Here is a 20,248-nt window from a genome sequence, read left to right as displayed (position 1 = left end):
TTTGTATTTCTTATATTGCTGCACAGCCTGACAATTTCCATTCCGGGGAGGAAACTAAACAAGGCGTCGTCTCTTTGGGTAAATGGTAACTTGGGCGTTAAGAAAATAAATAATAATGTACGAAGGAAAAATTGTTCCATTAAGAGCCTCCCGCGAGGGAAACAGGGGGGAGGGGGGGGGGGTATTTGAGCCTCCGTTCGTTGATCTTCGACAGACCCAAAGAGGACCTAGAAAAAACATTTGGATTTGTAGGGCAGGCGCATCGCTGGGCATGACGCAACTACCGCGCGCGTCTGAAAGGGAAGGGAAAGATAACACGTGATACATCTGCCCATTTGGATTACCATGTTTATTCGTGGCTTTGACGCTTGTGGAGGCGTTATCGTTGATGATCATCAGGGAGAGTGCGCGAATAGAGGAACCTATACGACATGTGAGCCTCCCAGATTGGTGTAATTAAGTCTGGGTGATACATTTTAAATAGATTATTATTATTATTATTATTATTATTATTATTATTATTATTATTATTATTATTATTATTTTATGTCATTACGTAACCCAAACATATTCGCGCGCGCGCTATCTCCCACACAGACACACACGCAATAGCGTGCTATATTAAAGTATTAGTGCTTTCATGCAGCGTTACAAGAAAGCTTAAAGCGCCTGCAAGCAAAGGCTGTTGCCTTTGCTTGCATTGACTTCATTGACATCGAATTGGCATGAAATTTATCAGGGAAGTTCCTGTAAACAAATTAAATGAACGCCTTTGAGAACGCCGGGCCTCCGGGGTGCAAGACAAGCACGCTTCCCCGACTCTACGGCGGCTCCACGGTTCTGGTTCACTAAATTTGTGCCTAGTGCGTGTGTCATTGCCCACGTCACGGCGCAGCCATCTGGCTGACTAAACGTGTGGCCTATAGTGAGTGCGTCATTGGGCACGTGACGTCGCAGCCACTGGGTAGGAGGCGGCGCCACGTCGTGAGCGTATAAAATGAGCGTACAGAATAAAAAAGTCGAGGCCATTCCGCCCTGCGGAGGTAGATCACCAGCGGAGCTGTAATTATCGTGGTAAGAAATGTTTGCAGGCAGTGACAGGTCGTTTTCAAACGACAATCAGTCACACGCACAACCGAAGCCGAACGTTTTGTCCACAAAGTCTCGGCGGAATCACGCATCCGCAACACCGTGAGTATCCGCCTTTCGAGCGTGGTTCTCCTGCCTGGGGGGAGGGCTTTCCTGTCGAGCCCGTCGCTTACGGGCAGCCTCCTCGGCCCACTCCTCGCTGGTTCGTGCCGCTCACGTCTGCGCTCCCGAAGTTGGGCCTCGCGAGCAGCTTGTTCTTCGGCAGCACGCACCGCACGTGGCCGGCGCACAAGCAACATACTAACTGCCTGTGCGGTTCTCGTATCAGCTGGCTAAGTCAGGAGCTGAGGTTGCCGTCAAAAACCGCACGACGTTTGCGCTTCGCGACATCTCGAACGTTACCAATCACCATCAAATCGTTCTCGAAGCACAGACTGTCGCGCACCGCACAACTAACTCCGAAATGTCTTTCCAGAAGATCCCCCTGAAAGTTCGCATACGCGCCCCTGTGCTCGTCCACCTTACTGGCGTGGCACCTGCGTCACTTAGCTGCATTCTTTCGTGGCACCCCTCTTCCTGGCGAGCCCGCCGCTTAGGGGCAGCCTCTCGGGCACGACCTTCGCTGCTACTCGCCGCCCGTTTCCTAGCTTTCCTCCTGCTGCGTCAGGTATCAGTCCATGCCTTATTGATTTGCTTTGCCTCCTCATAGGAGGCGCGGGAGTTTTGAGGCCCGGACATTGAAAATATATGGGGAGGTAGGCATATACAGCTCCGCTGTAAAAGCGTTAATCTCCAATTGAATGCCGCTGAGCGGTACTTCGAGTTACGAACTCCTCGTGGGCAAGCGAGCGCGTTGAGACGATTGACGCGTTTTCAATTGGCCTTACCGAGGCGCAGTTAAAACGTAGGAAAGAGCTTGCGCGGGCAAGGAACGTTCAGAAGAAAAAAAACATCTTACCAAAGCTATTTTAATGCTTTGGCATTCCCACACACAAGCAGTTTTAAATGTATTCGCCGAATTGTTTCATTCCTTGATGCACTGATTTCTTTTTTTTTCTTTCTTTTTTTACCAAAGCTGCACTGCAATAATCTGGAGCATCGACAACAACGCGTTTACGGGGAATAGGTAACTAAAGGCAGCTGTGCCTCTCGATTCGGACCTACTTGGTGAGAAAGCACTACTTCGCCAAATGGGTTTCCGTACGGCATGCGTCCGCAATCATCATCCCGTAAATATGCGGCAGGACTGCCCCAGCCAGCTGCTGCGTGCGATGTGTGCCGAAGGTGCATTTCGGGAATATTTGCTAACGTCGGTAGCGGGACGTCCTCACATTACTCTGGGCATCTCCTTCTTTCCCGGTTGAATGCATCCGGCAACACGAGAGCCAATTTCGATGATGTGCGGCGCACGCCAACACCGATCTTTGGGTCAGGTCGGCACAGTGACCTTGATGCTAGGTTTTAATATGTATGTATATGTATGACACGCACGTGCGTGCTTTTCAGACGTATCGACAAAGCACATAACACGTATGCAGTACGCGACTTCTTATATGCTGCGTATTTGCGGTCGAGCTTACGTTACCAATATGATTAGGTGCGCTCGCGGTAACTCCAGTTCGTGCAGAAGTTAACAGAGGCCCAGTAAGAATATTATGACAGCACCTCGTTAGTGCAAGCTATAATCGATTTACGTTAAAGTTGTCTGCATATTGCCATCGCGCTAGTGTGGGCTGACGAAGCTGGGGAACGCCACTGTCCTAGCGAACATTGTTTAACTGCGCGAGCAAACGAACCACAAAGACAGCGAGGGACAAGGACGGGCGCAGTCCTTGTCCCTCGCGCCCGTCCTTGTCCCTGGCTGTCTTTGTGGTTCGTTTGAGTGAGTGAGTGAGTGAGTGAGTGAGTGAGTGAGTGAGTGAGTGAGTGAGTGAGTGAGTGAGTGAGTGAGTGAGTGAGTGAGTGAGTGAGTGAGTGAGTGAGTGAGTGAGTGAGTGAGTGAGTGAGTGAGTGAGTGAGTGAGTGAGTGAGTGAGTGGGTGAGTGAGTGTGTGAGTGAGTGAGTGAGTGAGTGAGTGAGTGAGTGAGTGAGTGAGTGAGTGAGTGAGTGAGTGAGTGAGTGAGTGAGTGAGTGAGTGAGTGAGTGAGTGAGTGAGTGAGTGAGTGAGTGAGTGAGTGAGTGAGTGAGTGAGTGAGTGAGTGAGTGAGTGAGTGAGTGAGTGAGAATAACAGATGATAATATTGAATATTAATCCTATTTGAACGGGAAGTGCTCCGGGCTCGATACAAGTGACACCGCCTAGTTCAAACAGCAAGTGTCATTTACTTTCGGGAAGCACTTCTACGGTCATCGAGGCAACCACTTCTGCACGCGCCTAAAGCTCCCGAGTAAGTTAGCAGGGACAAAAATAAGTACGCAGTAGTTGAAAGGAGGCGGGAGACGTAAGCCCGGCTCATTTAAACCGTGATACATCAGCATAAATTGAAACGCGAAAAGCAAATAACTGACCAGAACGCTGGTTTACGCGTAGTTAACGAAAGCGTAACGTGCAATCGCTCTGTAGCCGGTTTTTAAGCTTGGAGTAGTCCCAGGTGCACGTGTCTTGGAGTTTAGATTACGCCACCATTACAAATTCACGTGAACCCCTCCGCCACCTTTAGAAAAGGAATAGAAGCATTGGAGTAGTTTAGGAGCTTTTGGCATTTAAAGGTATGCTGACGGTAAGCCGGTAGTGGACATCTCATGAAGCTAACATGCACAATAATCGTTGGACGACTACGCCCCATGGTTCTGCGTGGCCCAATTGTACGATGAGAAAAATATTCCTAGTGACAATAGAATACTACCCCGAGACCACAGCGTAGAAACGCCAACGCACAAAGCTCTTTGCAGGATATTCCACATATCTAATAAATATTGTTTGCCACTTAAGAAAGCTAGTGGTAGTACTGCGTCTATTCTAACGCTTATTAAAAGCAGGGAATTTGCCTACGAAAACATCATTAGCTGATTTGGTTTTCACGGGGCGTTGCAGGACTTCTGGATTCCAAACAAAAGGAGAAAAAGCCTGCAATGAGTGAAAAATTATAGTATGAAACGACGAGAAAGTGACTTTCTATTCCTGATATCATCCGGACATCAAAACAAAGCGTCATGTCGCTTAAAAATTTTCATGGTAATGTTCTTCGCCTCGAATTCTCATTTTTTTTTTGCACTAAATGAAGCTTTTCTGGTGTCCTTTTCTTCTTCATGTGCAGCTTCCATGTCGCACCTACGGAACAGCTGTTTCTATCCTATGAATCTTCTTGCGATTGACGCATTCTAAAATTTTATTCAAAAACTTAAGTTGTCCTCTAGCTGAGACATTGACGAAATCAGCACAAAATTCCTCAAAAACCTGCAGTGTGCTCGCCAGTATTGTTACCGCACGTCTTCACTCACTTCAGTGTTCTATTCTACCTCTTGACTGGAAGGTTGGGAAGGTGATCCCTGTATTTAAATTCGGTAACCCTCATTCTCTGCTAAAGTACAAACCAATATCTATAACAAGCATTTTCTGTAAATTACTCCAACATGTAATATTCATCAATCTAATAACATTTCCAGAATCAAACTAGTTATTCAGTAACCTTAAGCGCGGTTCTCACAGGACCTACTCGTGGTAAACGCAACTTCTATCTTCCATACATAAGGGATGGGAATTTGAATGCCTATTTCTCTATTTTGCCGGTCTACCACCAGTTGCTACCACAAGTCTACCACCAGTTGCTACTCTTTAAACTGAGCCCACTAAATATGAAACCTATGATATTAAAGTGGGTTGAGTGTTTCCAGACTCATCGTACTGGATATGTGACGGCTAGTAATTGTTCTTCTGCCCCTGTGTCGTAAAACTTGGTGATTTTCAGGGCTTTGTCCTGAGCCTATTGCTGTTTCTAATTAATGTTAACAACCTACTAAACAGCCTGAACTCCTCCATCAAATTGTTGCGTCATCTTTCGCGAAATAACAAGTATAAACTATTATTCTGTTCTTCAGTCTTATCTTAATAATCTATCCGACTGGTGTAACAAATGCCTAATGGCACTTAACGCAAGCATGTGTAAAGGCATGACTATTTCTCACCTCTTCGCCCCTTCCAGTTATTTCTACTAATTTATCAACGAATCTAAATTCGAGCGTGTCACAACATGTAAATATTTCGGAGTTCAATAACCAGGAACCTATCGTGGTATTAACAGATAAAGCATGTTTCCAACGATTCTAATCGCGCGCTGCGATACCTTCGTAGAAACTTTAATCAAAACTCTGCGCGTCTTAAACTATTGCTAAGCCAAACAGCATTTCGCCCAAAGCAAGAATATGCTGCAGCAATATGTGATCTTCCCTAAAACTCGTTAATTGATGTTTTAGTATCCGTCCAAAACTAATCGGCACGATTTATTGTCGCGGATTAAAATCAAACTTCGAATCTCACTTTAATGATATCTTCCCTCGGCTTTCCAGACCTGGCAACACGAGGAAAAAGAATTCACTTTCCTCCTTTCTGAAAAGGTTTTCTTTCGCAACCAAATCCTGCTGCGACATGAATTCATTTCATAACCATCGTATTAGTAGTCCTCGCGCGTGGACCACCTCTCGCAATGTGACCCTTCTTCGTCGCAGTAATCTTTTCTTCTATTCCTTCTTGCCGTAGAATCATCTCCTCCCCCCCCCCCCCCCGCCCATTTGTTGCTGCCACAGAAGAGAGCAAGTCATTCAAGACTGCCATCACGAAACTCTTTTCCAATTAGACCCCTTTGAAAAAAAAGAGAACAGATGCCCGTAGCTACCTAACCGAATATCCCAATATGAAACGTATAGAGTTCTGTATAAAAACATGTTTTCCCATTTGTAATACGATATTATTGGACATGGGAGTTATGTAGAATGCGGTGTTTTTTCAGTAGTACTGGCGCTTAACTTTTCTATTTTTTTACCATTACAGTGATCATGTATAAACCACATCCTCTGTAACATCCTCTGGGCCTTCACGGTATTATAATAAATAAATAAATAAATAAATAAATAAATAAATAAATAAATAAATAAATAAATAAATAAATAAATATTATTTCTCTGGGATCTTCCTTACTTGAGCACTGCCATGCGGGTGCTTGCTCAGCTTGAAAGCCACAAGACTTTATCAAGGGACTTAAGCTCAGCCGTTGAGAAATTTACACTTGTTTCAAGACGATACGTTCTGCTAAATTCTTAATACATTGTTACTTTGAATGTACTTGGTTGTTTCCTACACGTTTGCGTTGTTTCTTTATTAGAAGAAAATGTCTTTTTATATAAATAATTCTATCTGACTCTTGTTCAGTCGCCCGCAGTGGATATTCCCTGCCATCACCAGAGTCAAACGAAACCAAACCAAACCGAATTGTTAACAATCAGCCTGAGTTTATACCCAAGTTATGTTGACAGTATCACCTGACTTAGCGCTCTGTATCTTCTGCTGAGAGGCCTTTGAATTCAATGCCACATTATTGAAGTCTTTACCCGGTGGCACGAAAGACAAGACAACGCATGGAAAGAAGAATGGACAATGGACAATGAGAAGTAACGCGCTATTTGTCTATTGACGTTTGCATAAGGCTTATGCAAAATGCATTACGAGGAATCAAAAATACTGCGTAGAACAGTCTGATGAAGCGGATTATAACCTTCATTCGACAGAAAACGCCTTCCTTTGTCCGAGTCTCATCCTGCCGCCCAACAACATAAATTTCAGACTCGCACATCGGCCACTTTCTAAAACATTTTATTCGTACTTCTTGGCATACAACATGTTTGTAGCTGAATACAGAGAGCCTTTCATTCGCAAGGATTGTATGGCTTTGGTCGACGGCCTTCGCTCGTAATAAGTTTGCCATCCCGATGGGCTACCGTCTGTGCCAACGAACCTCAACTAGCCCTCGAACTTTTTCATAAAAAATATGTGCCCAAGGTCCGAAGAATGATCCGTGAATCATCAAAGTACCAAAAAAAAAGTGACTTCTAGCGGGAAAAAAAGAAAAGAAATGGGTCGCCACGTGCCGTAGAGAACGTACATACAAAGCATTGTGGAGAGATTACGAGAGCTGCCTCTGTTTTTCAGTTTCTGAGACTCGCCGCTCTCTGCCCACACTTCCTAACTCGGGCTGCTGCTGCACCGAAAGCACATGTATTACCGGAAAGAAAAATAAATAAAGAGGGTAAATACAGTTCTAAACAAAGCGAGAATTGAAGACAAGGCTTTCGTAAAAACTCAATTTCGAACATTAAGGACGCCCGGTTCTGTTGGCGGTATACATGCGACGCCGTGGGAGGATGAAGAGGGAGGGGGAAAAGGAGGAAACCTGAAGCGAAACATTGGGCGGCGTAGCTGAAAGGAGTGTGTAATCACGAAAGTTCCACGACGAACCGCTTCCAGGTGAAACAAGATATCCACCGAGCCAATTTCGCATATTCCGTCCGAGGCGCCTGCCTTCTTCAAATCAATTTTCCTTCCCAAAGATTGTTCGAAAATATACTAACGGTACGGAGGATGAATAATGTAAATGCGAAGGCCGTTCAGGTTAAGCGAGTTATTGAGCGTTATTGAGCTTGCTCACATACAGACACGTCTGGTTCAAATTTGTTCAGGTGCCGATCATGTCTGAATCGAGGAAATAGGAACAGATTAATGTTAACGAGAATATAGCAGTTCCAAGAGCAACAAATAAGTAAATGCGGCAATGGGATTGCAATATTTTTTTAATTTTTTTTTTACCGAAATGGAACCTCAAACGAAAAAAAAATTAAAGTATTTCATGCTCTGTATAAGTCCAAAAAAGAAAACAATAGTTCGATACATTGCGCACCCACTGGCAGAAGCTCAGAACATCTTGTTGGATATCTCATACCGGCATGAACTTTAGTTGCGTATATTGTATAACCACCAGATATTAACGTGGCGAACTGAGGATCAACGGGAGGCCTTTCCTACGACGCAGGAATATTGCGAAGTTTTTTTTAACACAAGCCGTTAAACGAAACGAGAGCATCTGCCGGCAAAGATACAATTGCTAAAATCGTGCCGTTATATAAAGCAAGTTCGAAAACAATCATGTGCCGAGTTGTAGAAGAATGAATTTCGGGCCAGAAGATAATATTTCGTTTGAGACGAGGTTCACATTTTGTTTACGCCACTCGGTGCGCATCACATCTTCCCGTATTCCGTCCTAATACATCCTGCGCCGGATACACTACGTAATCCCCGACAGTCCGCGATTAATTGGATCGACGGACAACTTGCAGCGCACTTCGCCCTCCATCCCCAACGGCACAGCGTATTTCATGAATCTTAGTTCACGCGCTTTATTGTAGAACAACGGGCTGAATAAGAAACACGAAATTGTCGAGCTCAGAAATAGAACGACGTTTTCAATATCCCTTATTATTTCTTTTTTTCTGGGGTTTCACGAACCGAAACCACGATATCATTACGAGACACGCCGTAGTGGGGGACTCTCGAATTAATTTTGTCCACTTGGGAATCTTTAACGCGCACACGATGCACGGGAAAAGGACGTTTTTGCATTTCGCCCTTACAGAAATGACTTTAGACTGTCTATAGAAGGCCTATAGACTTCTTATAGACGACCTTACCTTTCTACAGATATAGTCCTTTTTTTTAAAAAAGTCTATAGACTGCCCATAGACGAAAGTCGATGAGGTTTCTATTTATTTTTGTCAACTCCCATTCTATAGACGGTATATAGAAAAAAGTCGATAGGATGTTTGTTTCTTTTTCTCTATATCCGCTCATAGACTACCTGTAGACAAAATTCAATACAGTTTCTATTTACTTTTGTTCATTCTTGGTCTGATAGTCGAGAGTCGATAAGGCGTGCATTTCTTTTTGTCTATTCCCAGTCTACGTATTTCTTCACACACACACACACACACACACACACGCACACACACACACACACACACACACACACACACACACACACACACGCATATATATATATATATATATATATATATATATATATATATATATATATATATATATATATATATATATTTATATATATACTGCTACGCGACAAGAGGCACAGGGCGTGTATTCACGGGCTTTTCATGCTCCGAACAGCTTTTATGGAGCACGTGTTGAGCAACTGAAAACTGTATCGGGAGTTTCTCAAGTTGCTCTACAATTTTCTTGTTAAGACATTCCATCTAATTACAGTAATTGGGAACTTGATCAATAAAGACTAATTACATAATCAGAAGGAATGTAGAAAATAATCTGAGTATCTCCAAGCAACGGCAAACAATATTACCTTGGTTCTCTCCAGCTATGTAGCACTTGCATATCTTAATGTTTGGCTCAAATGAAGTGAAACACCCTGCATACTTCTTTGCAATTCGAATTATTCTCCACAGTTTCTTATATCACCGCCAATGAAGGCCGTTGGGTTGGACGTCAGCAAACGTTATGTTAACTTGAGCGAACAGCCCGTATAGCGATCTTGGTAAGGCGTCAGATGAACTACAAAACAGCCGATACTGTAAAAGTCTTATTGCTTCAGGTTTACATGTCGTCTATAGATGAACTATAGACAAAATGCGTAAGTCTTGGCCCAACCCGAGTACACTGTAAGCAAGTGCAGGTACCGGTGGATAATACGAAGCTACGTTAGATATAAGCCACCAAAATTGTATACTGATGAGATTGCTGTAGAGCCTATTTGTAGACATTAGTATACACATGGTGTATACCTCCGCATTTGTTGACCACGTGATATTATCTACGTAGTCGCTCTCGGCCATCCCAAGACTGTTTTCACAGTTGTCACAGCATGACGTTTGCGGCAGTAAAACAAAGAAAACAAAACGCTGATACAGCCGTCACAATAGATATATCAACGCCAACCAGAGAGACAGATACAAAAAAAAATATTGAGAAAGAAAAGGCACTCGGAATTCTCCGCGCGCCCACACACCCTCGTCGCCCTGAGCGCCTGCGCATGCGCAATGGCAGCAATGGTGGTGCGCCATCAGTCCGCGTCAATTTGAATTCCCAAAGAGTGCGCGAGGCACGTAAACGCTTGTACGAAAGCTTGTTGCAGTGGTGTGCGGTATCTGTCTGTACCTTGGCGTCTGTGTACGCGTGTCTTCTTTGCGGCATCACACGTCAACTACACTGAACGGTAAGTTTTGGCAAAGATGTTTTCCGTCAATAGCTCATGATTAGGTGAGTGCATATCGTAGCGCGAACCGGCTGCATGTAGCGTATGGGCGTCTTGCGCTGGAGTTTGAGGTATAGTAGCGGCGCCTGGTGGCGGCACGCGAAACGTTATCTGTACGTATTCAGAGACCAGAGTTGGATGGATGGTTGGTTTCGAACCCTGTTCCCTCATTGCAGCAGCCTGATGTTCTGACCATTCGACCGCGGAGTTCACAGTGAGTTCACCGTGACCCAGGTTGGCGGGAATACGGTTAGACACAAAGACGCATAGATATATAGCCCCCCTGAATGTAACCTAAGGATGCTAGCGCATTGTTTGCCGCTCTTCAATCAGCTGTTTCATCAGTGCGACACTGTCGAGATGCCCGCGCGTGGCCTCCTAGACGAGAAGCGTGACACGTCGGTGCCTGCGAACGCTGATTAGATTAGATTAGATTATGGGGTTTTACGTACCAAAACCACTTTCTGATTATGAGGCACGCCGTAGTGGAGGACTCCGGAAATTTGGACCACCTGGGGTTCTTTAACGTGCACCTAAATCTAAGTACACTAGTGTTTTCGCATTTCGCCCCCATCGAAATGCGGCCGCCATGGACGGGATTCAATCCCGCGACCTCGTGCTCAGCAGCCTAACACCATAGCCACTGAGCAACCACGGCGGGTGGCTAACGCTGAGAATTGCTCCCTCGCTTGCCCGAACCCACGAACCGCGTTGTTACTCAGTGACCCCAAGTTGGCGAGAGGTTCATTGAAAAGTGGCACGTAACCACTACATTCGTGGCGCAGCTTGCTAAAGCTTTGACGCGAAAGATGTTAATTGAAAGGCGGCACATATGCCCAGTGCACGTGTGGCGCAGCTTGCTACAGCACCGGGTTGCTGTACTTGAGGAACCTTTGGATCGATTCCGATCGGCATCGGATAAATTTGAGGGATCTTTTTCATCATTGTAGAGCGGTATACAGTTACTGCCACATACCTAGTGACGCAAGTTGGCATCGAAGAGGTTAATTGAAGACCAGCACAGACCCAGTGGCGCCTACCCAGTGCTCCCAAGTACACTCTTAAGTAAAATTACACCCTTTTGCCACACAACTATAGTCGTGATCTGTCTTGTCCGCATTTCTTTTCTTTAATGCGGCAAGCCCGGTACTTTCCAGTAACGAACGCTGTGCGCGTTATCAGCATGACATAGCATTCCCGACAGGAAAAAAGCGGGCGCGGCGTTTTCAAGAAAGGAAACGCAAGCAAGGCAGATGACGATTATTGTTGTGCGGCAGAGATACACCCCAAAGGGTGTAACTCTGCCTAAGAGTGTAGGCGTCTAAGAGTTTCTTCGATCAGCGGTGCCTACTCAGTCCCGCTTCTATTGCGACCAATGTCGACGTGAAAGAGCTTCGTGGAAGAGAGGCGCGTATGTCATACTGGCATATAGTCAGCGACGCAAGTTGATCAAATAGTTAGGTCCGAGCCCTGCAGCCTGATGCGCTAACCATTCGACCACGCAATACCCAGTGACCCAGGTAGGCGGAAGGACGGCTTGACACAAACATAGATGCAGGCAAACAAATACGTATAGTTCCTGGGGAGTGGGTGAAGTACCCAAAAGATGCTAACGCATTCAAATATGTGACAGTGACGTATACTCGTGAGAAAGACACTGAGAGAGACGGCGAGAGAAAAAGAGCTTAACGTAAATGGAGGATGTCATCCCCGGCATATAAAGAGCTTGCTGCTTCAGATTTGGTGTTTCAGATGACATTATACAGGAGAATGCCAAAAGCAAAAAAAAAGAAAGAAATAAACAAATCAAGCCAGGATGATTAAGAAAAGTTCAAATAATGCGCACCAGACCTTATTGGTGTAAGCACAAAGCCAGGGCCTTCGCTACTAAAGTTTGTCAATTAAGCCAACTTTTTGAAGGAATGTGGAAATAACATTTAAGGCATGACGTTGTTTTTGAAAGAAAACGCATAGGATCTAGTACGCTTGCTGTCTTTAGTGGGTTCTTGGGAAGTCATAGTACTCATAGTACTGAAGTTTCTGTAAGCTGGACATTGCATCAAAATGCGTTCCATGGTTTCCATTGCAGCGCAGTTATCACTATTTGCTGACTTTGTCCGCTCACATTTCTTAAGGACTGTCCCTTCAGTACGTTTTCGCGTCAGGTGCGCCCATAACAATTGTGCTATGGTACCTGTCGTCATTTCGCTTTGATATGTATAAACACGGTTCCGGATAGTTTCTCCGAATAAACCAAGCTTGGAGAAAATTAATTCGCGTGTTTTCGGTAATACGCTCTCTATATTTAGTGCCGAGACCTGACCACAGTAGCCCAGTGGTTAGGCCGTTAGGCTGCTGAGCTTGATGCCATGGATTCGAGCCCGACCGTGGCGGCTGCATTTAAAAAGGGTGGATAGCAAAACCACTCGTGTATTGTGCATTGGGGGCACGGTAAAGAACCTCGGGTGGTCAAAATTAATCCAACACTACGGACGTACTTTATACAAGTGAGATCGTGGTTTCGGCACGTGACACCGCAGAAGTTAAATGATTCATTATTATTATTGGTGCGTTTTCTCAACCTCCGCCACTACCACGACAGCTTCCAGCCGTGATTCCTTAGTGGCTATGGTGTTGGGCTGCTAAGTACGACGTCGCGGGACCGAATCCCGGCCACGGCGGCCGCATTCCGATGGTGGCGAAAACACCCGTGTACTTAGATTTAGGTTCACGTTAGAAAACCTCAGGTGGTCTAAATTACCGGATTGCCTCACTACGACGTGCCTCAAAATCAGATCGTGGTTTTAGCACGTAAAACCCAATAATTTGATTTGATTTTGGCACTACAGCGACTGTGATAACGCCGCTGTGCCATCTTGCATGCCATATAAGTAAATGCTTTCGAAAAACAGTATTTAAATCTCAAATTTATGTGAGCAGGCTGCAGGAAAACAAGTGTGTTTACAACAGTCGCTTGCTTCTCGTGGAAGTCACAGAACCAAATTATGAGCTAGTTTCACGCTAATGCGGTTGATTAAATATTTAGGAACATTACATTTCTCAACGCTTCGTCAGTACGCAGGGTCACGCAGATAGTTTTTTTTTTCTTCCTGCTTTTAATCCCTTTCTGTTTCTTACGTCCTTTTGTTCCTTTCATAGAGCGATTTTGTTTTTCTCTGCTCTAAATCAAGTCGTAAACTTTATCCTGCACCACTCTTTCTCTTTGTATCTCTCTGTGCCTCTTCCGTTTCCTTCCCCTCATACGGCTCTTTCATTTTCATGATCCTATTTAATTTTATGGGTGACCGCGCTACCTGCTTCGACAAAGTGTGCGCCACCCGTCAGGCAATCTTCTAGCGTGTTCTTTGATCTCGTTGTTGAAACGGAACTTCTTTTCATTCGCTTCCTTACTTTTTCTTGCTTCTTGTTCCTTCTGTAGAAGACAAATTTAGTATCACCAATTACCGCTTGGAAAGCTCGAGCCATAATTTTCAAAATTCTCACACAGGGATATTCAGAGGAACTAGCTTGAGCTAGTATATATGCACAAAAATAGGGAAACAAAAGAAACCAAGCGTTTATCAGCCCTTTGCTTCAGAGGTAGTTCCATGGTTTGAAGGCGTAATGCATTTTGCAGCGTAAATGGCAAATCGTTAATTATCGCTGTGTGTGGCGTAAGGGCTGTTGGAATATTAATTTTTGAAATAATCGAAAGCGAAGTCAATATCTATGCTAATGCTAATACGAGAAGGTTATTTGTAAATGATATCCTAGTGCTTTTGCATGATTTTGAAATAACCAACTTACTCGAACTGCCTTTCAAATCATATATCATGTGAAAGATTTTTATGACACCTGACGGAATTTTATAAGGTTGTCGCTTTCATATCTGCTGTGGTATATAGGTTTTTAGCTTCCTTTCTTTCCTGTGCTCGTTAAACACTCGTAAAGCTTCAGACATGATGCTTACAATTACTAACATATCACGAAAACGTAGATGAAGGAAACCCGAGATATCTGTTATGCCCTTAACGCGGAGTCATTATGCCTGTCCACTCTATTTGGCCCAAGCAGATCAAGATTTAGAAGGGAAGCGGATATGAGCAAGCAAACTGCAGTCTCTTCAACTTATCATCTAGCATGCACGTTTTGCGAAGTACTGTCAAAGCATTTTCTCAGTTAAAAATTTTGATTACGTTCCTCTTTGATTGTATGACTCTGCGTACGTGAATAAACAGTTGATGGGGAAAAAATATATATTTCTTCCGTATAACCATATACGTGCTGCTTGGGTAGAACCAATGCTTGGCAAAATTTTAAATTACAAGTACTGTGAAACTGTCTTATAGAACACTGATGTACATTGCTTTTCGCTTATTCCTAGGTGCTGAATGTGTTTCGTGGTAGAAGTCGTTCTTCGCTCATTGGCTGACCGATCCGGAAAGCAGTCAGTTTGTCGACAAGCTGAAAGTGCCAGTTCCCAGGTATATGCATTATTCGTAAATATTGTTAAAATTCTTGAGAACTATTATAAAAATAGTATATTGCCAACCTGTTACGAAAACTAATAAAAAGAACCTGGATGAATAACTGGCAAGTCAATAGGTCGGAATATTTTACACACTTTAGTGGAGAGATATGCTGAAAAAAATGGTGCCTTCAGCAAGCGCCAATAGCGAATTTTAGTTTCACACGCGAGGAAGCCTTGCGCACGACAAAGTGAAACTCCTGTACCCGTTGCGCGCCGCATGCTCGAAACACTTATGTTTTTCGCATACGCAAGCATATACGGTGATAGCTTTCACATGCCTACCTGAGCCCTCTCTCTGTAGCCGTGAATCCCACCTCAAGCACATTTATTCAAAAAACAAAAAAAAAGAAGCTGGGGTCAGAGCCATGTTTTATTGTTGAATACGCGAACTGCGCATTTGTATTACCTTAAGGTGCGGTTACCCCAAGGTTTTGAGCGGAAAAATCGCTCGCAGCGTTCCCTGTGTCGTTGTTTGCTTTCAGTGATCTTGTGGTACAAATCGTGCATTCTCGCGAATAAGAGCGTTTTTCGCGAGAGTTGCCAACCGAGCCTCTCACGTATGCAGGACGTGCAACGCAAAAGCGCACACTTTTGCGTGCGGACTGGGGAGACGCAATTAGGCTCTCTACATCCTGCGCATGCGCATTCTAGTCATGTAAGATCTTTGTGTGCGCAAAAATCATGCCCACTTGAAATTAAAGCTATCTAATCTAATAAGTATCTCAGCGACCGCAAGCGTGCTCCGCCGCAGCAACACAAATAGTGAGAAAAAGCCTGCATTACAGGAAAAACGTGTCCGGCGTTGCGAGCTGCCTATTTTCAAGCTGTGCCTTTCATAGAACACAGTTTCAAAATGTGACCAAGACTGCCAGAGCCGCATGCGTCAGCAATCGCGATTATGAAGGTCCAATTATATTTCATGCGTCATTATGCGAGTACACTTCTCCGGCGTTGTGTTGTGTTCTGTGTAAGATGCCGACGACGATTCCAGCGTCTAGTAGTCAGGTAGTGGTGCGGAACACGTGCTTCGGCGACAGTTTCAGCACGAAGCAGATGAAAGAAAAATAAAACGCAAGTAATCACCTGTAACACTGCTGCACAGCAGATGTCGGATTTCACAGTGCGAACCCAAGCTTCTCACACCGCGAGCTGAGACCATTTCGGGTATGCGGCAAGAAAGGTATTTACTTGGTAGGATATCGGCTCTTTACAGGCTCCGTGCAGCATCTCGCAAATGGCGTAAGGGAGACTGCAGGATCAGTCTTTAGAAATCAGGGAAACGACGAAGTGCCGTATGGCAATTAGTTTGCAAGAAATTAACGGCAGATATATAAAATGACGAAACAAGTAATATGTCGTCCCCTGAAATAACGCTTGTCCAACGTTCACCTCCCCTTTACCTTATAAATATACCTAAGTCAATACACAGCTGTATCACTATATGGCAAACGAAACCTAATACCTGTACGAATTTCCCTGCGCGCAACAAATAGATTAGCCGAAAACAATGGCGACGCGACACACCCACGAATGTATCCGAGTTATCGCAGCTGTACAATAACTACGCGAGGTAACGAGCAGCCTAGAAAGAAAAAAGAAAGGAGACGAGAAAAGCAAATCAACGGGGGCAGTCAGAGGTTGGAGAGAGGACTTTTGGCCGCATGGCACGAACCATGAAGCGATCGATGCAGGTCTTTCACGCCGCGTGCGGGCTGCTTCACGCACGTACGTCCGCAGTGACAAAAGCGAGGCGCCACCACCGGCGAAGGGTGGTGGAGAGGAGCCAAACGGCGACAACCCACGCAAAAGGTGTGTGGGACGTGGGATGAGAGGTAAAGAGAACTCCCCCCTCCCCATTTTTCTTCCTCAGCCCTCATAGCTGGAAGGTCTGTGCAGACACTCTCCCAATGCTTATTGCCGTCACGCAAGTGCGACCTTTACCTTGAAAAGAAGAGAGGCTTAGATAGGTGATTAGAGGCTGCCGATAAGGTATAGAGCAAGTAAACATGCAGGCATTATGGGTTATTCGAGATTATCGCTCGAAGATAACGGGGAAGGAGCTGCACCAGATTCTTTCAGGCAAGCCATGCTCCTGAGGGTATACGGTGTGTCGCTTTGTGCAACAGGTGACTTGTAAATTTGATATGTTTTGATGCGCCCAGTCGATCCAACACATGTGACAAAGGCTGTACTTTCTATTGTCGAGGGCAACAGAATAAGTTCTCTTGTAATACGACCACTACGAGACTTCAAGTTATGTGCAGTGGCTTAAGTAGACAAGGTAAACTTGTGTCATTTCTCTTCGCAAGTCTCCTCCCTTCTCTCTCTTTTTTCTTTCCTTTCATTTCTAGTGGTACTACGACGGTAACTAGGCGTGAATGATTGTTAAAGAAAATGACTAACCCCATCAACAGCTAACCTACAGGTGAATTATTGGACTTTCTATACTCTACTAAAATTTCCCGGGAATACTTTGCTCGCAAACTCTCATCGCTTTGCTGTGTGTAACAGGTTCCATGCGGTATGGTCTGCGTCGTGATTATTCCTTCTGAGGTCGTGGCAATTTTAGTGCTTTACGTTCTTGTTATCACGTGACTCACAGCCAAGCACCCCTCAGTTACAGCTAACCAGCGGAAAGAACTGCACATAGCATGATTCTCACATACTACAAACGTACGCAACTATTTTAGAGCAACCAATTTAAACCATGCTAACGACGACCATTGTTGTCTTGACATAACACACGTGTTCAATATGGGTATTCTAAATAACGTTCAAGATATCTTTTGTGTCTGGCACTTTATTTCAATATTTTACGTAGGAATGCAACGTCAGCCTGCTTGTTGTTGTGTCTTATTTTACAAAATATATTTGAAATCATCCGCTTTCTTATTTGCAGAGATTGACTGGTCAACTTAGTTTTCGCACTGCAGTGTGATCTGTGGGCACCGTTTTCTTTCCCAGATGATGCTCAGGAAGCCAGTAAAAAAGAAACGAATATTGCTTTCGAAGAAGTACGCAAGTGCACTAGCGCTAATGTAAGTTCATTTTCATAAAATGAAAGATAGCCTCACCACAGCAAAAGTCTAGTACTGATGATTACTTTACTACAAATATGTTTCAAGGCAATTGCTGAGATTTTTTCGCTTTCGAAAACATCGCGTGGTGATGGAAAGAAACGTACGCTTGCAGGGATAAATCTGTCGCACTCATGCTTACTCTTCTCCAAATGTGTCTTCCACTGTTCATGCAAAACATTGCAGTCGCAAACGCAAGGTGTGGAAGTACGGAAGAAAGAAAGCGTTCCCAAATTTGTTCTCATTTTCTCAAGTTGTCTTCGTCGAGCTATTGCGCTACCTTGTTCTTGCCATCGTTTAGCGAGCGGCAAAATGTTAGGTAATTGGGTATACAGCAGAGCAGCAGCTATCTCCGGACGCATTTAAGAAACTAGCACCATTCTCGAAGAAGAACAAGAGGGGGGTTGGAGGGGGGGTACACTGGAAGAACAGCGTACAATCATCGCAAACATAAAAGTCGAGACAGACGAATGATACAAAATTATCAGAGCTAAATGGGAGACCTTTGTTGATAAGGTTGCTGGAACACCGCAAAACATTTCCATAAGGGAAAAAAACTATCCTGAAGGCACTTTCCCTGCCAGCGCAAACCTTTATGCTGAATGAAGGCATAAGACCCCTAATATTCAACTACCAACTGCAGAAATAAGTAACGTATCATTTCTTGGTCTATGTTCATTCTTAATGCCATCTAGTTGTCGGCGTTACGCTATGTCGCTTATATACTATCCGCGGCGTCCAGGACTCCTTTTTCGCTAACACACATAGCTACGAACTTACAGATTTAGATGCATAGACAATATAGCGTACTTGTGTTTGGAATGGAAATGTTGTTTCGAACTGGCTTTTTCGAGTGTGCTAAAGCGTCTTTGTAGACGTCACCTTCTAGAAGCCTTAACAGTTTCATATCGTTTCATATAGCCCGACCGTTTTGCATTATGAATGTGAAATTGCGTTAACAAACGCGGGAATTCATCTTTTTTATCGATTGCTGTAGTGTTATTAGTCTTATGATTAAAAACAATCTCCCAGTCGATTCGTGTTTCCTCTTGCGTTTCTAAGTCAACGGATGTTCTCTCGGTCAGCCACCTGCACGACAAGTGATCGCTGGATTCAAAAACGAGTTTACATCGAAACCTTTTCCCTTTATAAGCAACTCCGGATAATACGTCGCGCACCGAAGTCGAACGCCACAGGTTCCTCATGGCCAAAGATGAGCCATACTGATTACGAAACAAAAACAAAATCGATACTATCTACCAGCTGTGCCTGTACCTCGCCTCACATGGTAGGCTCAAATAAAAGGGCAGTTGTGCGCAGCCAATCCTCTCGAGGTCAGGCATCTACGGGGCTCAATACACCAGCGCTTTCCCATGCAACGAGCGTCCCATATGACACTCGCGAGTACCGCGGCGCCGCTTCACGTGTTGATCGCGGGCGAGCCAGCGCCGCGACGGGTCTCGCCCGCTGGTCGAACCGCGCGCACTCAGTTTCACTCTGCTTCGGACGAACGTCGCGGGTCGCCCGGACCGCGACACGTTCGGACAATGGCCCCCGATCGACGAGGTCCTTGCGGTACGTGAGCTGCACGCCGAATAGTGAAGGGGAGGCAAAAGAAAACCGCGACAGAGCTCGCAAGCGCGCGCGCACGCATCGCTCTGCTGGCCGTGTTTTCGCAGCAGCGCGGCGTTAGGCTTACCGACACTCCCGTCCGCCGAGCAGGCGCCGGCGACAGCTAGCAAGCAGAGGGCCACCGCGGTCAGCATGTTGCCGGTCGCGCAGGCGGGGCCTTTTTTTACTCCATCGTGAAGCCGTTGCCGACGGGGAGGCGAACAGACGGCATCGGCTTGGCGAATGTCGTACGTCTCACACGTTCCTCCCGAAAAAAACACCCGGCTCAGAGGGCTGGCTGCTGCGGGCGCAAGAAGCAAAAAAGGAAAAACAAAGAAGCGCCCGCTGGATGTCCGACTGTCCCTCGCTTGGCCTGCGCCAGATGGTGCCTCCCGCGCCTCCAGAGGTTACCCGGATGATCGTGACGTGGCGCCAACGTAGCGCTGACGTTGCGCCGACGTCGCGCTCCGACGCAGGCCGGCGGCGCGGCGCGGCGCGAGCGCGCGACCTTTCAGTAAGCACGCGGCGCGGCCTCGCGAAAAGAGGAGCAAGGGAATCGGGCAAAGGAAATGGGGAGTGGGGGAGGGCTCCCGGAGAAAGGAAATGGGAAAAGCGCGGAGGGGGAAGTAGGGACAATGTACTACGCTCTCGGCATATAAGGTGTCCTCTCTGAA

General features: G+C 45.3%; 1 protein-coding gene across 2 annotated transcripts in view; it reads right to left on the bottom strand.

Annotated features, from left to right (window-relative positions):
- Window positions 1–19,882, bottom strand: part of IA-2 (tyrosine phosphatase IA-2) — a 663,183-nt gene extending 643,301 nt beyond the window's left edge. For both annotated transcript variants that reach the window (XM_070532244.1, XM_065429889.1), the window contains exon 1: window positions 19,663–19,882. In XM_070532244.1, the coding sequence (XP_070388345.1) occupies window positions 19,663–19,729 (67 nt within the window). In that variant the 5' untranslated portion in view covers window positions 19,730–19,882. The remainder of the gene's footprint in view (window positions 1–19,662) is intronic.
- Window positions 19,883–20,248: the final 366 nt, after the last annotated feature.

This window comes from Dermacentor albipictus, chromosome 1 (genome assembly GCF_038994185.2).
Source record: "Dermacentor albipictus isolate Rhodes 1998 colony chromosome 1, USDA_Dalb.pri_finalv2, whole genome shotgun sequence".
Taxonomy (NCBI): Eukaryota; Metazoa; Arthropoda; class Arachnida; order Ixodida; family Ixodidae; genus Dermacentor; species Dermacentor albipictus.
Note: the sequence above shows the minus strand (reverse complement) of the source record. Positions and strands in the feature narration are given on the sequence as shown.